General features: G+C 39.6%; 1 protein-coding gene across 6 annotated transcripts in view; it reads left to right on the forward strand.

Moving 5' to 3' along the window:
• Window positions 1-17530, forward strand: part of AXDND1 (axonemal dynein light chain domain containing 1) — a 41636-nt gene that overhangs the window by 7643 nt on the left and 16463 nt on the right. For all 6 annotated transcript variants that reach the window (XM_081947680.1, XM_081947682.1, XM_081947679.1 and 3 more), the window contains exons 7-14: window positions 4648-4704; window positions 4795-4903; window positions 7839-7960; window positions 8312-8452; window positions 8540-8644; window positions 9744-9864; window positions 13051-13152; window positions 14747-14913. In XM_081947680.1, the coding sequence (XP_081803806.1) occupies window positions 4648-4704; window positions 4795-4903; window positions 7839-7960; window positions 8312-8452; window positions 8540-8644; window positions 9744-9864; window positions 13051-13152; window positions 14747-14913 (924 nt within the window). The remainder of the gene's footprint in view (window positions 1-4647; window positions 4705-4794; window positions 4904-7838; window positions 7961-8311; window positions 8453-8539; window positions 8645-9743; window positions 9865-13050; window positions 13153-14746; window positions 14914-17530) is intronic.

Below are 17530 nucleotides of genomic sequence, written 5' to 3' on the forward strand. Positions count from 1 at the left end.
TTGCGGCCTCTCCGGCGGCAACGATCCACCCTGGCTCCTTGGTTTACCGAGGAGCTAAGGGTGATGAAGCGCCGCAAGAGATGCCTAGAGAGTCGTTGGAGATCCTCCCGATCCGAATTTGACCGAGCACAGGTACGAGCCCATTTGAGGACATACCTAGTGGCATTGAGAACGGCCAAACGTCAATACTGTGCCGCTCTCATTGCATCCGCAGAGAACCGCCCTGCCGCCCTGTTTCGGGTGTCCCGCTCCCTTCTGTTTCAGAGGCCGCGGGAGGCCCCTTTACAGGGTAGGGCAGAGGAATTTGGGAAATATCTGCTGGATAAAGTCGCTTAAATCCGGAAGGATTGGGTCCCCTTCAGTGGCCCAGTCGAGACGCCAGTGGCTAGTCTTGAGAAACCTTTTTGGGAGGAGTTTGACTTGGTTGTCATCGAGGATTTGGACAGATTGCGTGGACGACTGCGACCTACCACATGTTTATTGGACCCGTGTCCCTCCTGGCTTGTACTGGCATCCTGGGAGGTTACACGCGACTGGCTCCTGGGCCTAGTGAACGCTTCGTTGGTTGAGGGGTCTCTTCCGGCCGCCTTGAAAGAGGCGGTGGTGAGACCCTTGCTCAAGAAGCCTTCCCTGGACCCTACGGAGCTGGCCAATTATCGTCCTGTCTCCAACCTTCCCTTTTTGGCGAAGGTTGTAGAGAGTGTGGTGGCTTCTCAGTTCCCACGACATCTGGAGGAGAATGATTATCTAGACCCGCGCCAGTCCGGCTTTCGCCCCGGGCACAGCACAGAGACGGCCTTGGTCGCGTTGGTGGATGATCTCTGGAGGGCCAGAGATAGGGGTTGTTCCTCTATCCTGGTCCTATTAGACCTCTCGGCGGCTTTTGATACCATCGACCATGGTATCCTGTTGCACCGACTGGAGGGGTTGGGGGTCCGGGGCACCGTTTTGCGGTGGTTTGGCTCCTACCTCTCTGGCCGGACGCAACGTGTGTTGGCAGGGGAGCAGAGGTCGACCCTAAGCCCCCTTACCTGTGGGGTGCCACAGGGGTCGGTCCTCTCGCCACTCCTGTTCAACACATACATGAAGCCGCTGGGTGAGATCATCCGTGGTTTCGGGGTGGGATATCATCTGTACGCTGACGATACTCAGCTGTACATTTCCACCCCGAACCACCCCAACGAGGCCGTCGAAGTGATGTCCCGGTGTATGGAAGCCGTACGGGTCTGGATGGATGACAACCGACTCAGGCTCAACCCTTCCAAGACGGAGTGGCTGTGGGTTCCGGCCCCCCGGTTCAACCAGTTAATCCCATCTCTGGCCATTGGGGGCATTCAACTCGCCCCCGTGGAGCGGGCGCACAATTTGGGCGTCCTCCTGGATGCCAGGCTGTCCATGGATGACCATGTGACAGCCGTGGCCAGGGGGGCGTTCCACCAGGTTCGCCTGGTGCGCCAATTGCGCCCCCTATTGGACCAGGACGCCCTACGCACAGTCACCCACGCGCTGGTGACGTCTCGCCTGGACTACTGTAACGCTCTCTACATGGGGCTTCCCTTGAAATGCACTCGGAGACTGCAGTTGGTCCAGAATGCAGCCGCGCGGGTGATTATGGGGAGTACGAAGTACTCCCATGTGACACCTCTCCTGCGCGAGCTGCACTGGCTTCCTGTGGTCTATCGGGTGCGTTTCAAGGTCTTGATTACGATCTTTAAAGCGCTCCATGGCTCAGGACCTAGTTACTTGCGGGATCGTATTCTGCCCCATACATCCCTGCGACCAATTCGCTCGCACAGAGAGGGACTCCTCCAGGTGCCGTCCACCAGACAGTGTCGAGGGGCGGCGCCTAGGAGTAGAGCCTTCTCTGTGGCGGGCCCAGCCCTGTGGAATGACCTCCCTCCGGATATTAGGACGACGTCCGACCTCCGTTCCTTCAGAGTTAAGCTCAAGACCCACCTATTCCAAGTAGCTGGCCTGGCTCAACCATGATCCAACTATATCGCTCCTGACAGGTTTTTTATTAATGTAATTCAATAGAATTTATTTATCGGGGTTTTTAAATATTGTGACTTTTTAATTGTTTTAATTGTTAATTGTTTAATTGTTTTTTAGCTATTAGCCTACCTCCTCCTTGTATACGTTTTGTATACATTTTATATACGTCCTTGTTATATGTATGTCCTGTCCAGATTTGTATTGTATTGTATTGTACTTTGTATTTTATTTGTTTTATTGTACGCCGCCCCGAGTCCTTCGGGAGAGGGCGCGGCTTAGAAATAAATATTCTATTCTATTCTATTCTATTCTAATCCATTTTACATCATAGCTTGGTTTTTACTTTCAGCCAAATTATTTTCTTTCATTATTTTCCATTTTTATACTTATTTTTTCTTAATACATAAACAATATCTTCAATTGCCCCTTCAAAAATTACACCAAATTATTGTTTCATATTTCTCTATTAGTCTATTTTACTATAAACAATATATATCCTCTACTTAAATTTTAACATAGAGAGCATTTCTTTTATTTTTTCTACAATTAACAATATTCTATAATTTATTTATTTCTTAATTAGTTGCATAATAATACCAATCATACTACTATTCCCTCTACTAATACAACTCTTTTTCCCTTTCTTTCTCCTTTATCCATTTTCTCTTGGGCTCTCAAGAATTCCACTTTTAATCATTTTTCTTCTCCCCCTTTCTCCTAACAACTTCTCCCCCACCCCCCTGTTTTATGATTATGGTCTCTTTTCTTCAGTGTACTCATTTTTATTATTCTGGTACCTTTCCCCAGGATTTTTCCTGTTCTCCTCCCTTCCTTTCTATCTTGTGGTTTCTTTTTGGGGTGATCTCTCCCTTTGTCTGCTTTTTCTTTGTGACTGTAAATCCCAGTGAAATCATCTATCTGGATTTTATTTTCAATTTTTCTTCCTTTCACAGTATCTTCTAGCTCCTTATTTGTGCCATCTTTTACTCCCTCTTCTCCTATTTCTTGCTCCATATTTTCCATTTATTTTTCTCTTTTCCCCCCCATTTAATGTTTACGCGGACTTTTCAGCATCCCAAATAATTACTCATGCATCCAAATCTCCATTTTACAAGTTTAACTACTTTTACAGATTTTTTAATTTTGGGTTATGCCACATTTAAATTATAAATTTAGAGTCTTCCAAATTCAATTGTTCAGTTTTAGCATTAATCCAGTCCAGTCTAAATTGAAGGTTTTTTCTCTTTCACAGCTATGAACAGTTGCAGCCAAACAATGTTACGATAACAGATACTCCTTAACAATTCTCATGGTTTCAAAGTATCTTTCCCTGTAGCCAAGGTCACACTTCACACCTGCAATCTCACTTTTATTTTTTCCCCCCCTTTTACTAGCCGGTGTAGTATTTTCTGCTTGCTAGTAGATGGCTCTCTCCAAACCGCAATACAATCCAGCAGCTGACTGTCAATAGCTGTCAAAAGTGCCTTTAATCCACAAAAAATAAAATAAAATAAGGAGAAAAAGGACGCCCCCACCCTGGGCTCTTCTTTTTGGTTATTATTATTTTTTCATTTCCAAACTGCAGAAGATGAAATCCTCTCAGGCTTTGATTTTTTAACTTTCTCTGCCTCCTTTAACTTCAATAAAATTCCCCGAAAGCCAGTTAGCTGCTAATTCAGCTCCGGGACCCTTTTAAAGATTAAAATCAGTTTTTTCTTTTTTCCTGTGAGTTGGTCAATCACTCATCAGGTTTCAATACTCCGCTCCAACACTGCTCTAGCACAATAACTTAGTACAGATGCCTCAGCTATGTAGCGGTCATTCAGTTATGACCACTGCCTCAGCTGCCAGTTTGAAGGGTTATTCTCTGACCTCCCGAGGAACAGCTGGTTCCTTTACGTTGTCTGAAACACCCCTTCTTCTCCCCTGTCCCCCTAGGACAGGTTTTGGTTGGGCTGGATTTCTGCAAGGCTCAGCAGAGCATGCTTTTTTCCAGCCAGTCTCGCTGCGACACTTCCAGCCTCCCTCTGTATTTTTTTTTCAATTTATGTAAGTCAACTATATTTATTATATATTTGTGCAAGTCAATTATAACTACATGATACAGGTTTTCATTCTTCTCATTACAAACCATTCCAAAGAGCACTTGCACTTAGCTGCTTAATATAGAATTTGATTGATTTAACTTTTTATAAGTCATTAAAAGTATTCTATCATCTATTCCTTGTCATTTTATTATTTTTGTTTTGTTTTCAGATCTTTTTTGATATTCTGGAGAATATTATCATTCTTCTTTCAAAGTATAGGGATTTTTTTCATGGGCAAAATTCCTTAGTTCTGTACTACCTTCATTGCAAATGGGTGGGCTTTTAATATAGGTATGGGACATATTAAAAGTACAATTCTATCAGAGCTTTGCATACACTCAATATAACTTTCCTGTGGGCATTATTTATATCTATTTTTTAAAAGTGTTGTAAATTGTGCTAATTTGATACAGTAATTAAATAATAATTGTGCTACCAATGCATTCAACTTCATTTGTTATAATGTTCTAGTTATATAGTTTCAAAAAATATTTAAAATAAATCATTTAAATATTTAATCCTGCAATAAAAACCAAGCAGTTTATCCTATTTTTACTTCCTGCAGTAAATATACAACTCTGCTTGAAGATGAGGAAAACAGGCTGCGGGTTTTTCCATCTATGTAAGCAACACTTATATACTGTATTTAAATTCAAAATTCTCCAGTTTTGTGTGTTATTATTGGGCAATTTCTTCTCCTCTGATTTATTAGGAAGCCGTCTGGGAGGCTGGAGGTTCTCCAGCTGCTGAAAGTGATGGATACCATGCTGGAAAAGGCTGGAACAAATGATGAGAATGTTGGTGTAACAGGGCTTTCACAGGTAATACTCTTCCTGATAGTTCTGCAGCAATACATAGACTTATGACCATTCAATTAGCAACAATTTGAAGTTACAATCGGACTGAAAATGTGACTTACGACTGGTCCTCATATTTATGATCATTGCAGTGTCACTTGATCATGGTTTGGGCATTTGGCAACTATCCCATATTTACAAAAGAATAGCATGCCATGGTCACATCATTGCCATTTGTGACCTTCTCACACTGCTTCCTATAATTATTCAATAGGAAAGGCATTGGGAAGATTGCAAGTGGCAGTAATTTGATAACTTGCTTAGAAGCTGTGGCAAAAAGGTTGTGAAACTGGGTGCATTCCTGTCATGCCTCATTTAATGACCATGCCACTCAACAATGTACTGTATTTTTCGGAGTGTAAGACGCACTTTTTTTCCTCAAAAAAGAGGCTGAAAATCTGGGTGCATCTTATACACCGAATGCAGCATTTTTTGCCTCCCAAAACCCTGCCCCCTTCACCAAAATGGCTGTGCATACCCTTATGGAGGCTTTCAGAGAGCTCCTGGGGGCTGGGGAGGGCATAAATGAGCAGAGAATGGGCCATTCCCCCCCCCAGCCCCCAGCAGCACTCTATAAGCCTCCATAAGGCTATGCATGCAATGTTTTTGACAAAAAACGGGCCCGTCTTTGTGAAAAACGGGCCGTTTTTTGCTCATTTTTGCCCCTCCCCACTCCCCAGGAGCACACTGCAAGCCCCCCCCCCGGCTATTCATGCCTTTTTTTAAAAAAAGAAACAGGCCCGTTTTTGCGAAAAACGAGTTGTTTTGGGGAGGTTTGGAGAGTGCAAAAACTTTTTTTTTCCTTTCGGAAAGCTGTTTAATTGATTGATGAGAATTACATTGATCAAATGCTGTGCCAGCAGAAACAAAGTCTTAGGTGCTGCAGATTGTCAGCGATTTCCTTCTCCAGCACATGGATAAATATACCTGGAAACATCTACCTCCCTACTCTCTCTCTTTCTCCCTTCCTATCTACTGTGTTTCTCTCTCCCCCCTCTATCTACCTACGTACCTACCTACTCTCTCTTTCTCCCTACCTACCTATCTACTGTATTTCTCTCTCTATTTCTCTCTCTATCCCTCTACTTACCAACCTACCTAGTCTCTCTCTCTCTCCCTATCTACTGTATTTCTCTCTCTCTTTCTATTTCTCTCTCTCTATCCCTCTACCTACCTACCTACCTACCTACCTACCTACCTACCTACTCTCTCTCCCTACCTATCTACTGTATTTCTCTCTCTCTCCCCTCTACCTATGTACCTACCTATTCTCTCTCTCCCTACCTATCTACTGTATTTCTCTATATATATATTTCTCTCTCTCTCTATCCCTCTACCTACCAACCTACCTACTCTCTCTCTCTCTCCCTACCTATCTACTGTATTTCTCTCTATCTCTTTCTATTTCTCTCTCTCTATCCCTCTACCTACCTACCTACCTACCTACCTACCTACACACTCTCTCTATCCGTGCCTACCTACTATTTCTCTCTCTCTCTCTATTTCTCTCTCTCTCTCTATCCCTTTATCTACCTACCTATCTAACTACTCCCTCTCTCTCCCTACCTACCTACTGTATTTCTCTCTCTTTCTCTCCCTCTCTATCCCTCTATCTACCTACCTACCTACCTACCTACTTTTTTCAAAAAATTGCCTCTTCAAAAACCTTGGTGCGTCATATACTCCAAAAAATACGTCCCTATTTTTCTCCCTATTGTGATTGTAAGTCAAGATGTACCTGTATAATCTTTTTCTTTCTTTTTATGTGATCAGTATAAAAGTTTAGGCTGGAAGGAAATCTGCAAATAATGATAGACAGGTGTTCTGTACCTAAATGGGTTGTGTTAGAAGGTCAGCTTTTAAAGGCAAAATCTTAATCTTGCCATTTGTACCACATGTCATTATGTTGTTTAATTATGAGTTTATAGTGGTGATGAGATGTTGCATTTCATGTATTTTAATAGAAAAAAGGGATAAAGTATTAAGTAAATAATAAATGCCAAAAACTGTAAAGAGTTTTTGATATGTAAGATGCCTGACCCCTTATCTAGAGAATACTTCACAAATCCTTAAGCAAAGGAATCTGACTTCAACAATTGTTTTGTAATACCAGACAAGTGTTCAGTGATGCTCAACTTTATCTAGCCATGCATACATTTGTATTGTCCATATCTGATTATTTTAAATTAGCAACGTGACTTACTAGCAAGATTTAAGTAACACGTCTTTGCATTTTTTTCTGCAATTAATCATATTTTGGGAGTTTGTTAAGTTAATGAAGATTGTTCTTCTGGTTTCTGGTTTTAACAGAAAAAAAATCAAAGAATATTATTGATAGATGGAAAGATAGCATATTAACGTACGCTGTGTTTGGGAGAACAACTATTTTAGGCCTTTTAAAATGAAACTATGGGCCATGACTTCCTATTGGTCCAATTTTCTCCTCTCTGCAACATTTTTTTTCTTGATGGATATAGTTAAATCCTATCCACTGACTTATGGAAATAAGAGAAATATTGACTCTGGTTGGTCTGTAATTTCTCTTTGTTCCCAGAGGAATGGGCAATTCAGAAACAATTAGCTGAGTTTTACTCAAAGTATAGTATGCAATAGCTTCATTAAAATTAAAGATCAAAATCAGATGTAGTTCTTTGGGATATTCTGATTGTTCAGCTGTAACAAAATTCTATTTTCCATTTAATAGTTGAGAGTGGCATGAACAGTAGAATCTCTTCTATGAGCAACTCAACACTCACCCAACTGGAATAAAAATGATATTAAAATGTTAAATATATTTCAAAGTTTTTATTTTCTTTCTCCTAACTCATTTAAACGGTAGATAACCATTTTACATCTAGTTCTGCAAAAATCTTCATAGTTTCCACATATTTTTCCCAAGATGCACAATGTCCTGGATGTGATGAAGGTGGAACAGAATATCTACAATATTGTGTTTCATGAAATCATTCGACAAGTCAGTGTGGATTGTGCAGAGCGAGGAGAAGTCCTCTCTAAACTTAGGTATGGAGGTGTATAATTCAAAACATATTCACAGTTAAATATGACCGTGTTGTAAGTATTTTGATTGCTGGTGTAGGATTAATTTAAAAGTGTGTAACATAGGGTGCATTGTGTGAAATGGATAAAGCCTATAACAATACCCTTTCTAGGATATCAATGGGGAGGAATGTCATAATGTCATCTAAACCTCTCTTGATTTTTAATAACCTAGTTCTGTCTAGTTTTATGTACAAATGTTCCTTCTCTATTTGTAATTTCCCAGTCTTTGTAAAAAAAAACCTTTTAAATTATATGCAAATATGCTCAAGAAAAGTAAGTATTTTTCCCCTTTTACTTGTTTCTATCTTACAGACAAAGATATGTCGGATTGCTAGAACGAATTCCTAGACAGATGAGGACTCTCTACAGAGAAATGATGGCCCAGAGAGTAATGGATAAACACATTACTGATGAGTTATTCCATTTCAAGCAAGCTATAGGACAGCTGACAAGGTCTAGATCCGGATCATTGCTTCTGTTTCATTTTGTGAATAAAAACTGTGATTGTTGAAAGCCTCTGAATATCTGTCCTTACCACAGGGAACTACATACTATCCGAGTACATGACCATAGAACCACCTTTGAAGCTGAACAAGCCTATCAGGAGCTAGCGAGAGCAGTAAAGGAGTCTGAGATGAATGCGAAGTGAGTCTTTGATTATGTTGATGGCAATGTTAATCATTGTAGAATTTGAGACAGGGGAACAGAATTTCTGAGTGAAGAATGGGATAATGTAATTTAGAAAACATTCAGAAATCTGTGCAATTTGTGTAAGAGCAATAAAAAGTGGACTTTTGAAGTTCAGTAACTGTTTTCAAAACTTCTTCAGTGACCCCTCTTGGTGTCAAGGCTCCACTTCCACTACTAATACTAAGAATTCAGCAGCTAACATCCAATCAGTTCTTGGGAAAGGTTTAGAAATGTTTGGTATGTAATGCAGCATGGGTAAAAGATACACTTGGCCAATGGATCTCTTGTTTCAATCTTCAGACTTTTTCTGGTTTTAACTTGTGAAAGTAAATGCAAATCTTTTCGTGGATTTCCCTTGATTAGACAATATTCCAGAATTGTGGAAATCTGACAAAAACTCATTATTTAGCAAATAAAGGTTGCAAATATATCAGATCATGATTTTAATTATATTCATTGTTTGTGTCTTTTAGTTTGTGATCTGATCAGGTTTTTAAATCTGGTCTGTCATTCTGATGATTTTTTTTAACATATTGCCATATTAGTTTTATTGTAATTTCTTTGTTTTGATTGTTCTGAGACCCCACGGAGTCATTAAGAGTTCAATAAAACAACTACTTCTTCTTCTTCTTCTTCTTCTTCTTCTTCTTCTTCTTCTTCTTCTTCTTCTTCTTCTTCTTCTTCTTCTTCTTCTTATTATTATTATTATTATTATTATTATTATTATTATTATTATTATTATTATTATTATTATTATTATTATTATTATTATACTACAATTGTATCACAGCGGCCAGTTGTTTTGCCGGATTTGGCATTGATTACTAGTCGGGCCCCAACCAGGGGCCTAGAACGTCGTAATGTATTTTCGTAATACATGTTATTGTTGTTATTGTTGTTGTTGTTGTTGTTATTATTATTATTATTATTATTATTATTATTATTATTATTATTATTTAAAAATAATTGTTTTGAATATTCTGCAAATAATAGTTGGTACATTAATGGGGTGAATTGTAGAGTGTGTCTTATATCTCTTTCTCATGTCCTTTAGTCTTTTAGATGAATATCGTGAGCTGTATGAATTGCAGAGGTCAAGACTGGAGGCTCAGATTCACCAGTTAACGCTAGAAAAAGAACTGTGGAGCAGTGCCACATATGATATAGCCTTAAAGGTACCTGCTGAAACAGATAGAGTGTACTATCATTTGATAAAGTATAATTTCTTCTTAGTGTAATTTCCTTTTAGTATTTTTGCCAACAAATTCTTGAAATCTAATTAGTAGTTTTTCTTGTTTATTCTTTTTTTCATTTCTGATACTTTTTGAGTGCATAAAATTAGTTATAAATGTGTATTTCATTTACCCTCAGAACAATTGTTGATGAAAATCATTATTTTCACTTTACAATATGGGATAAAAAAGACAGATTACATTTTAATATATATTTAAAAGTAACTGCTTTTAAGTGTTTATAGCTCAGCTCTCAGCTATTATGTTCTGCAAAGTATGTGCAGTTTTTGACCATATAATAATCCAAAATTATTTGTTAATGTTACATGCAAAGAAGGATGGAAAGAATCACATTCTGCAGCTGATGGTGCAGGACGGTCCAGAAGTGGGCTGTTCAATCCTTATTTGCCCAAGAGACTGAATCATAGTTGAAGCCACGCTTCTAGCTCCTTCCTGCTTGGCCCCAATTCCGATTCAGTCTTGCCCCTAAAGAGATGCATTTTTAGCTTACTCATGAGTTAGGGTTTTGTTAGTTGATTTCTTTTTGCTTTTTCTGTTCTATTTGTTCAATTTGGCACTTCTGGAATGAGTGGCTGACTTGGCTGTCCAAGCTGTTCCCACCTTGGTTCCTTTCGATTTGGTTTGCCTTGTGTTTGGCTGTTGGAGGCTCTCCAGGTGTCGGGGGAGTGCCGTTAGCTGTGCCAGCCATCAGGGCGCTCGTGCGGCTTCCTATCTGTTGCCATGCCACTTAGCTGCTGAGGAAACTGCTTGTGGGCTTCTGCGATTGCCGCTGGTTATCAGAGGCAGACTGTTTCGGTGGCGCTGTGGGTGCGAGGACGCATCGGGAGAGCGTCGGCACATCCACATGGCAGTGGCTGTGGTCAGCGAAGCCGGGGCGCTGTTGGCGCCGACTTGTGGAGCAGCAGTGCTGTTTTGGCCTCAGGGCCATCTGACTGCCCAGCCGATCATCCTATGGAAATGACTGTCCATGAGTACTGTGGCCCCTGGGGCGGCCATCTTGATGCAGTTTGATGTGTCCCCTTCGCTGAGTAACGAGATATCTGTCCAGGAGGAAGATGAACAGAAGGAGCTGGAGCTCTCTGATGACGAAGATTTGACCCCACTGTTCCTGCTTTTACGGGCCTGTTCCCCCCGGGTCTGTTTCGTTCTTTGCTGTTCAAGGCCAAGAGTACAGCTACTGTCGAGACAGAGGCGGAAAAGCAGAAGGAGAAGGAGCCAACGGTCGAGGTCTCAATGTCCAAGAAGGCCCTTAGGAAACAGGGGTTCTTTGCGGAGCCTGCTGCAAGGAAGGAAGAGATTCCTGTGCAAAAAATTGTTTCTGGATGTGGTCCAAAAGCAGTGGGCTAAGCCAGGTACTTTCCCCACCCCAGGTGGGAACGATAGGTGTTTCTATAATATGGAGCCTGATTTCTCTCAAATGCTACAGGTCCCGACGGTGGATGCTCCTGTGGCTCGCTTCCATTGGCGGCTGGTTGGCGTTGTTTGCCAACCAGTGGGAGTGTATTACTTCTGACCTCTGGGTCTGAATAGATTTGGCCTGTGGTTGGAATTTCTTTCCATCCCCGCAAACTTCTTCCGAACTTTCACATCTTCCAAGTGTGAAATAAAGAGGGAACTTATGCGTCTGGCAATTGCACACCTGGTGGAGATCCAAACAATTGAGTTGGTTCCACAGGAAGAAAGGGGCAGGGTTTTTTACTTGGTTCCAAAGTCTTCAGGGGGGTGGAGAGCGATTCTAGACCTTAAAAGATTGAATCGCTATTTGGTGTATAAAAGATTCAAAATGGCTTCCTCTTTCTGCCCCCAGCTCACATGCCTCCTAGCCTCACCATGCCCTGGCCCAGCTCTCCCTGCAGGGCCAGGGTACCACCACCGCTGCGCTTCAAGCATAACTTCTTCTCAGGCTTCCAAACTCCGGAACTCAGCTTCCGATTCTCGGAAGCCGAGTTACGGAGTTTGGAAGCCGGAGAAGTTATGCTCAGAGCGCAGCGGCATCAGCAACAGCAGTGCCCTGGCCCTGCAGGGAGAACTGGCCCAAGGCATGGTGAGGCTGGGAGGCATGTGAGCTGGGGACAGAACAGGCGCTCACGCAACCACCCTCTCCAGCCGGCCATTCTATTCTAAGATCCTTTGCCTTTCCGTCTGGCATGAATGACAACTGAATAACCAGTGAAGGTTGGAGGAAAACAGTAGATTTGACTGGAACCCTAATTCCAAGTCTGAGGTTTAATTCTGAACAGATTTTCATTAACACACATTAGAGCATATGGGCTTGAACTTGCAGCATTCTGAAGATGGGCTTTCGTGAAATTATGGTCCCAAACTGTTTCTTGTGGCTGTGGTTCATTGCAAATATTTCTGCAACAGAAAGAAGGAAGCAGTTTATTATCTCATAAAAATGTCATACTAGGAAAAGGAAAGAGGGGAAATATTGTATGATATTATTTACAAGTTAGCCTTCACATCTGAGATCATAATACCATTCATGGAGAGAGCTTGGAAGAAAGATACATTCTAGTCCTTTTGCCATTTCACTTTCCATCTTTCATGAGCTCTGCTGTGATAACATTTTATGATTTGAATTAGCTAAATGATTAGTTCGATGATTGGTTTATTGTATAGAAAAGTGTTAATCTTGTGTATTTCAGCCTGAAATACTAACATAAATATATCAAAGATAAAGTGCAAAACCTGGTCTAGACAAAAACTGTACAAGTCCAAAAATGTGTTGAAATTATATGATTTGAATAAAATAATGTCTCGCTAATAGGAAGTATTTCATTATGGTCACTGCACCCAAACATAATGCAGACAGCTACTGAATCCCAAGGTGCTTTTCCTGGCTATCATCATTCCTAACAGCAGCCTTGATTCCTGCAGATAGAAAAGAGAACAGAAATAATTTAGTTAATTCTGTTAATCTATGGTAATTGAGAAAGGACCACTGCTATTTCACTAAATTGCTGTCTTCTGCATACTTGCTTGGAAAGTCCCTTTTGAACTGATTAAAAAAACCATGCTGTTGACAATGTGGGTATAATATCATCTTCATCTATATTTATTTTCTCCTTCCAAGCTCTTTGATAGTCTTATAATATGTATTTTCAGGTAGTTGAAAAGAACAAGCTGATACTGGCTCGGAGAATGTATGACAGTGAAAAGACTTGGATCAAAGGGATGAGGCACTTCATAATGCTATTGGCATCACAGGTACAGCTACTTGAGGATGCATTATCCATTGATGGGGGAGATGATGTAACTTATGATGAACGAGATATAATTAAGCTGCATGAATAAAATCTTTCTGTTTGTTATCTTTCTTGTTCTACACAGTTTCCTGATTACATCAGCATACAAATCTGAATAAATAAATAAGGTTTACATCAACATTCATACTGGCTTTTGCATGCAGTATGAGTTTTTTTAACAGCTCCATATGTGGTACAAAATATACTACATAAATAAAATAGAGTTTTGAAACTATTATCATGATTTGAATTTTTTTTGCACCAGATGAATTTTGTATATGATATTTTTTATCTGTAAAGAAAGTTTTCCTTTAGTAACAAATGATTTTTTCCATACATTTAAGATTGTTTTAGATCTCACTCTTCACTTTTAGTGAAATCCATTCTGCCCTCTGTTAGTCAGGAAGATCCCAATTTATTTACTATAAAATGCCATCTGATGAGATCAAGGTAGTGAACCAATGGTACGAACTTTAAGAGGTGATATTGTTTGTGCTTATGCTCTCCAATCTATATAGCTTATTGTACTAGAATAAAATAGTAGGTATAGTCAGCACCTTTCAGTAGTACACTATTAACTGATGAAAATTCAAACATTAGAAAGAGAAAAGCAACTTGCACATTTGTGTCTGATACCAAAAAATTACTAAATTTGATGAAATCACATCAAATTATCTGCATTGTAAGGCAATCGAGATACATCCCTTCTAGCATATCAGAGTAATGAATATCAGTAAGTCTAATATGCTTTTGTAACTTGCATATGTCTAGTATCTAGTATCTGTAGACTAGAAAGTGTTCCAGTTGCTGGGTAGCACAATTAATATTGCTTCTTAAAACTCTCATTTTATTTTGCTCAAGCATCCTTTTTCTTGAATATGTCACCGCTCATATACTGCCTAGATAAATTATATAATAAAATGGCAAAATTGTTAGAAACTGAAGACTGGTGATAATGCTTACTATTGTTTGTTCATATTTGAACTATTATTGTGTTTTCCTGAAAATAAGACAGGGTCTTATTTTCTTTTGACCCCCGAAATAAGCACTTGGCCTTATTTTCAGGGAGGGCTTATTATTTTTGAGGGGTAGGAGGTGGCAAGCATAGTCACCTCATTGCTGCTGCTCTGTTGCAATATTTTTGGGGAGGGCTTATTTTCAGGGAAACAGGGTATAATCGAAACATCTGTCTAATTTACTCCAGGATCATAGTGGGATGAACTGTGAGGTTATGAAGACTTTGAAGTTTCTTTAGGTCTTCTAGTCCAACTCCCTGCCTAGGCAGGAAACCCTATACCGTTCCATACAAATGGTTATCCAACATCTTCTTAAAGACTTCCAGTATTGGGGCATTCACAACTTCTGGAGCCAAGCTGTTCCACTGATTAATTGTTCTAACTGTCAAATCAAATCAATAATACATAACTAAATAATCTGTTCACAATGTAGATGTAAATAATAAAGAATGGCTTTTTAATGATTGCTTTGATATTTATTCCTTAATAATATGATTTATTCATAAGATTCTTTGTCTTCTTTTCTTCCAACACACCTAGGATTCTACTGATCTTTCTAATCTACAGCATTGGACACAAGAATTCCGGGAGCTTATGAGAGAAACTGAAGTACAAATACAGCAAGTTGAAGAAATTACAAGAGAAAGGGCAAGGAGTATTCAGAATGGTTTGACGGGTTGGTTCAATTACTTCCAAAATCATGTTCTGTGAGTTCAATAAATGTTCCTTTCTTTCTTTTCTTTATGGCTTTACAATTATAATTCCAATCTTTAAGAAGGGAAAGTGAAATGAGATATTAGCCTGCCAACATAATCAGCTAACCTTCTACTAAGAACATCTGTAATAAACTTAAGAATTGGCTGGATCAGGGAAATCTGGTGGTGGAAGAGCAGATTAGTTTTAAAGAAAGTAGAGACAAGTGCAGTAGACCAAACATCAATGGTTGGTCCATTGCACTTGTTGAAAAAAAATTCAACAGGGTAGTATCATTTTATGCTGCCTCCATAAATCTTTAGGCAACTTTTGATTCTGCATCCAAGGCCAAATTATGGGAGAAGCAGAAAGCCCTATCAGTTCACTGTAGGCTTCTCTGTTGGTGCCCTACATACCCACTCTTAAAGACAGGTGCACTATGCAAGGGTTTCTTTCAAAGTCATTTAAAACTCAAAAGGAGGTAAAACAGAGATTTATTTCCTCCCTCTTCTTTTCAATTTTTATATCAATGACATGTTGAGATGTCTAAACAATCCAAATTTCATACCCCCCCCCCCCGAACTAGAAGAGCTCTGCACTGTCCTTCTGTTCTGTATAGACAATGCTGTAGTTCTTTCCAAAATACCATTAAGCCTTAAAAGAGCTCTGAGAATTTTGGTCTATTATTGCCGAAAACCAAGATTATGGCTTATGCCAAAAGGCCATAGAAGTTCCATATTTATTAATGGAAGCATTAATGGCCATAAAATAGAGCAAGCTTCAAGTGTTTAGGAATAGTAATCCATGCTACTGGTTCAAGGAAAGCCCACTGTGAATACGCTGCAGCGATTGGACGAAGATCATTTTTAATTTTTTTTTCAGTCCAAGAGAGGATATTATGTTCTAGCCACACTTAAGCTCTTTCAGGCTAAGCTATTAGCCCAGCTTCTTTATGGGACTCTAACCTCCACCCCACAGCTTCACGTTTCATCTCCCTGGGGAGGGTACAATCCAAATTCATCAGAGCAACTCTCCAGATAACTCACTGTTTGATACACTCGGTCTATCACACTCTAAAGACAGGAAAGAGAAAAACAGAATCAAGAGTGTGCCTAGCTTTCATAAACCTTTGGTTAAAGTTTAATTTTTATCCTCAAGGCTTAGCACCTCAAGGCATAGCATTCTTCAGGACAATTTTCAATCCACACAGATCAAGCCTGTTGAATCTACTCTTTTAAATCTAACTTACAAACTCTTTCAAATCTAGCACAATAAAACTGTGAAGCAATGGTTGAAAGATACAGCGTGGAAAACAAATCTAGAGGAGGATCCAGCCCTCCTGTCACCAATGCATACCAGATATGTTGTTTCTGCTGCCTGCCACATACACAGCTAGAAAAATCCAGCCATCCACAGCTTTCTCTCTTGCCTGATGCTCTCTCCTTTGCAGTATTGGATGGCGATTATGATTGAAAGACTCTGCCTCTGTGATTCCATAGAGATGGAAACTACAGAACATGGTCTTCTTTGTTGTTCCTTCTATGAAATATCTGAACAAGATTCATATTAACTCTGATTAGTCTAGGTCACCTAGATTTGGCCTATGCCCAGATAGTTGAAACATACTGTAGTTGAAGTACCTTTTGTACAGTACATGTAGCTAGTTTTTGTGCAGCATGGAAGATCCATCGGACTCCGATGAGCCAATATTTTGTTATACATTCTTTCTAACTATCATTCATTTAAATGTTAGATATTATTACTTTGTTGATGCTATAATTTTAGTTGCTATTACTTTGTTGTAATCTTAGATTTTATCCTACTTAGTATAACTAACAGGGTTTACATTATACTTTAGGCTGCATCCCGGACCTCACTGATGTTATTTCAGTTGTTTTATAAATGTATTTTAACTCTTTAACTTAAGTTTTATTTTGTTTATTATATGTACTGGAATATGACCGCAATAAGCTGAATTGAATTGTTTATACGTATGCTTCTTATTGTGTGACTCACAGAGCTTTCAATAGCAAAGTATTTAAAACTAAATTGTAATAAAATCCATCTTCAAGCTAATAGTATGAATAATAAAAATAAATGACAAGAACACAGAAAATAAATGGCAAAAGCCCAGTGGCATTAACCCAACACTGAGCAATATTAATTTTCCAAAACCCTATGTAACAATTCTGTCCTGATGGCTTTACCAAAGAATGTGAGAATTGGTGCCAGGCCAAATGGGAGAAGTTATTTCAAAGCCACTCCCTCTAAAAAAATATTACTTTCAGGAATTAATGGATTCTTACATTTTGGATACAGCATCCTCATCTGGAGTGAGCATTCTGGACAGGTTAGTTTTGCCTGGAAGAGATATTTCCGCATAAGCCAAGATGTGTAAATATGCATCAACTAAAGTTTCTAAGCAGTTTTGAAATTAACGCCATGTGGAGCACATTGTAATATGCTATCCAAATGGTGCTAAAACTATGAGTTATCTCTATTAGGAACTCCTGCTCCAGATATGAAAATACTCCCTGTTCATCAAATGTTTATTTATTAACTGAGCAATGTGGGTACATGTAAATGGAGCAGGTGTAAGAGAGATTAGGGCAGCCATGCTTCCTTTATGTT

This window comes from Natrix helvetica (genome assembly GCF_964273705.1).
Source record: "Natrix helvetica genome assembly, chromosome: 3".
In the NCBI taxonomy this organism is placed as follows: domain Eukaryota; kingdom Metazoa; phylum Chordata; class Lepidosauria; order Squamata; family Natricidae; genus Natrix; species Natrix helvetica.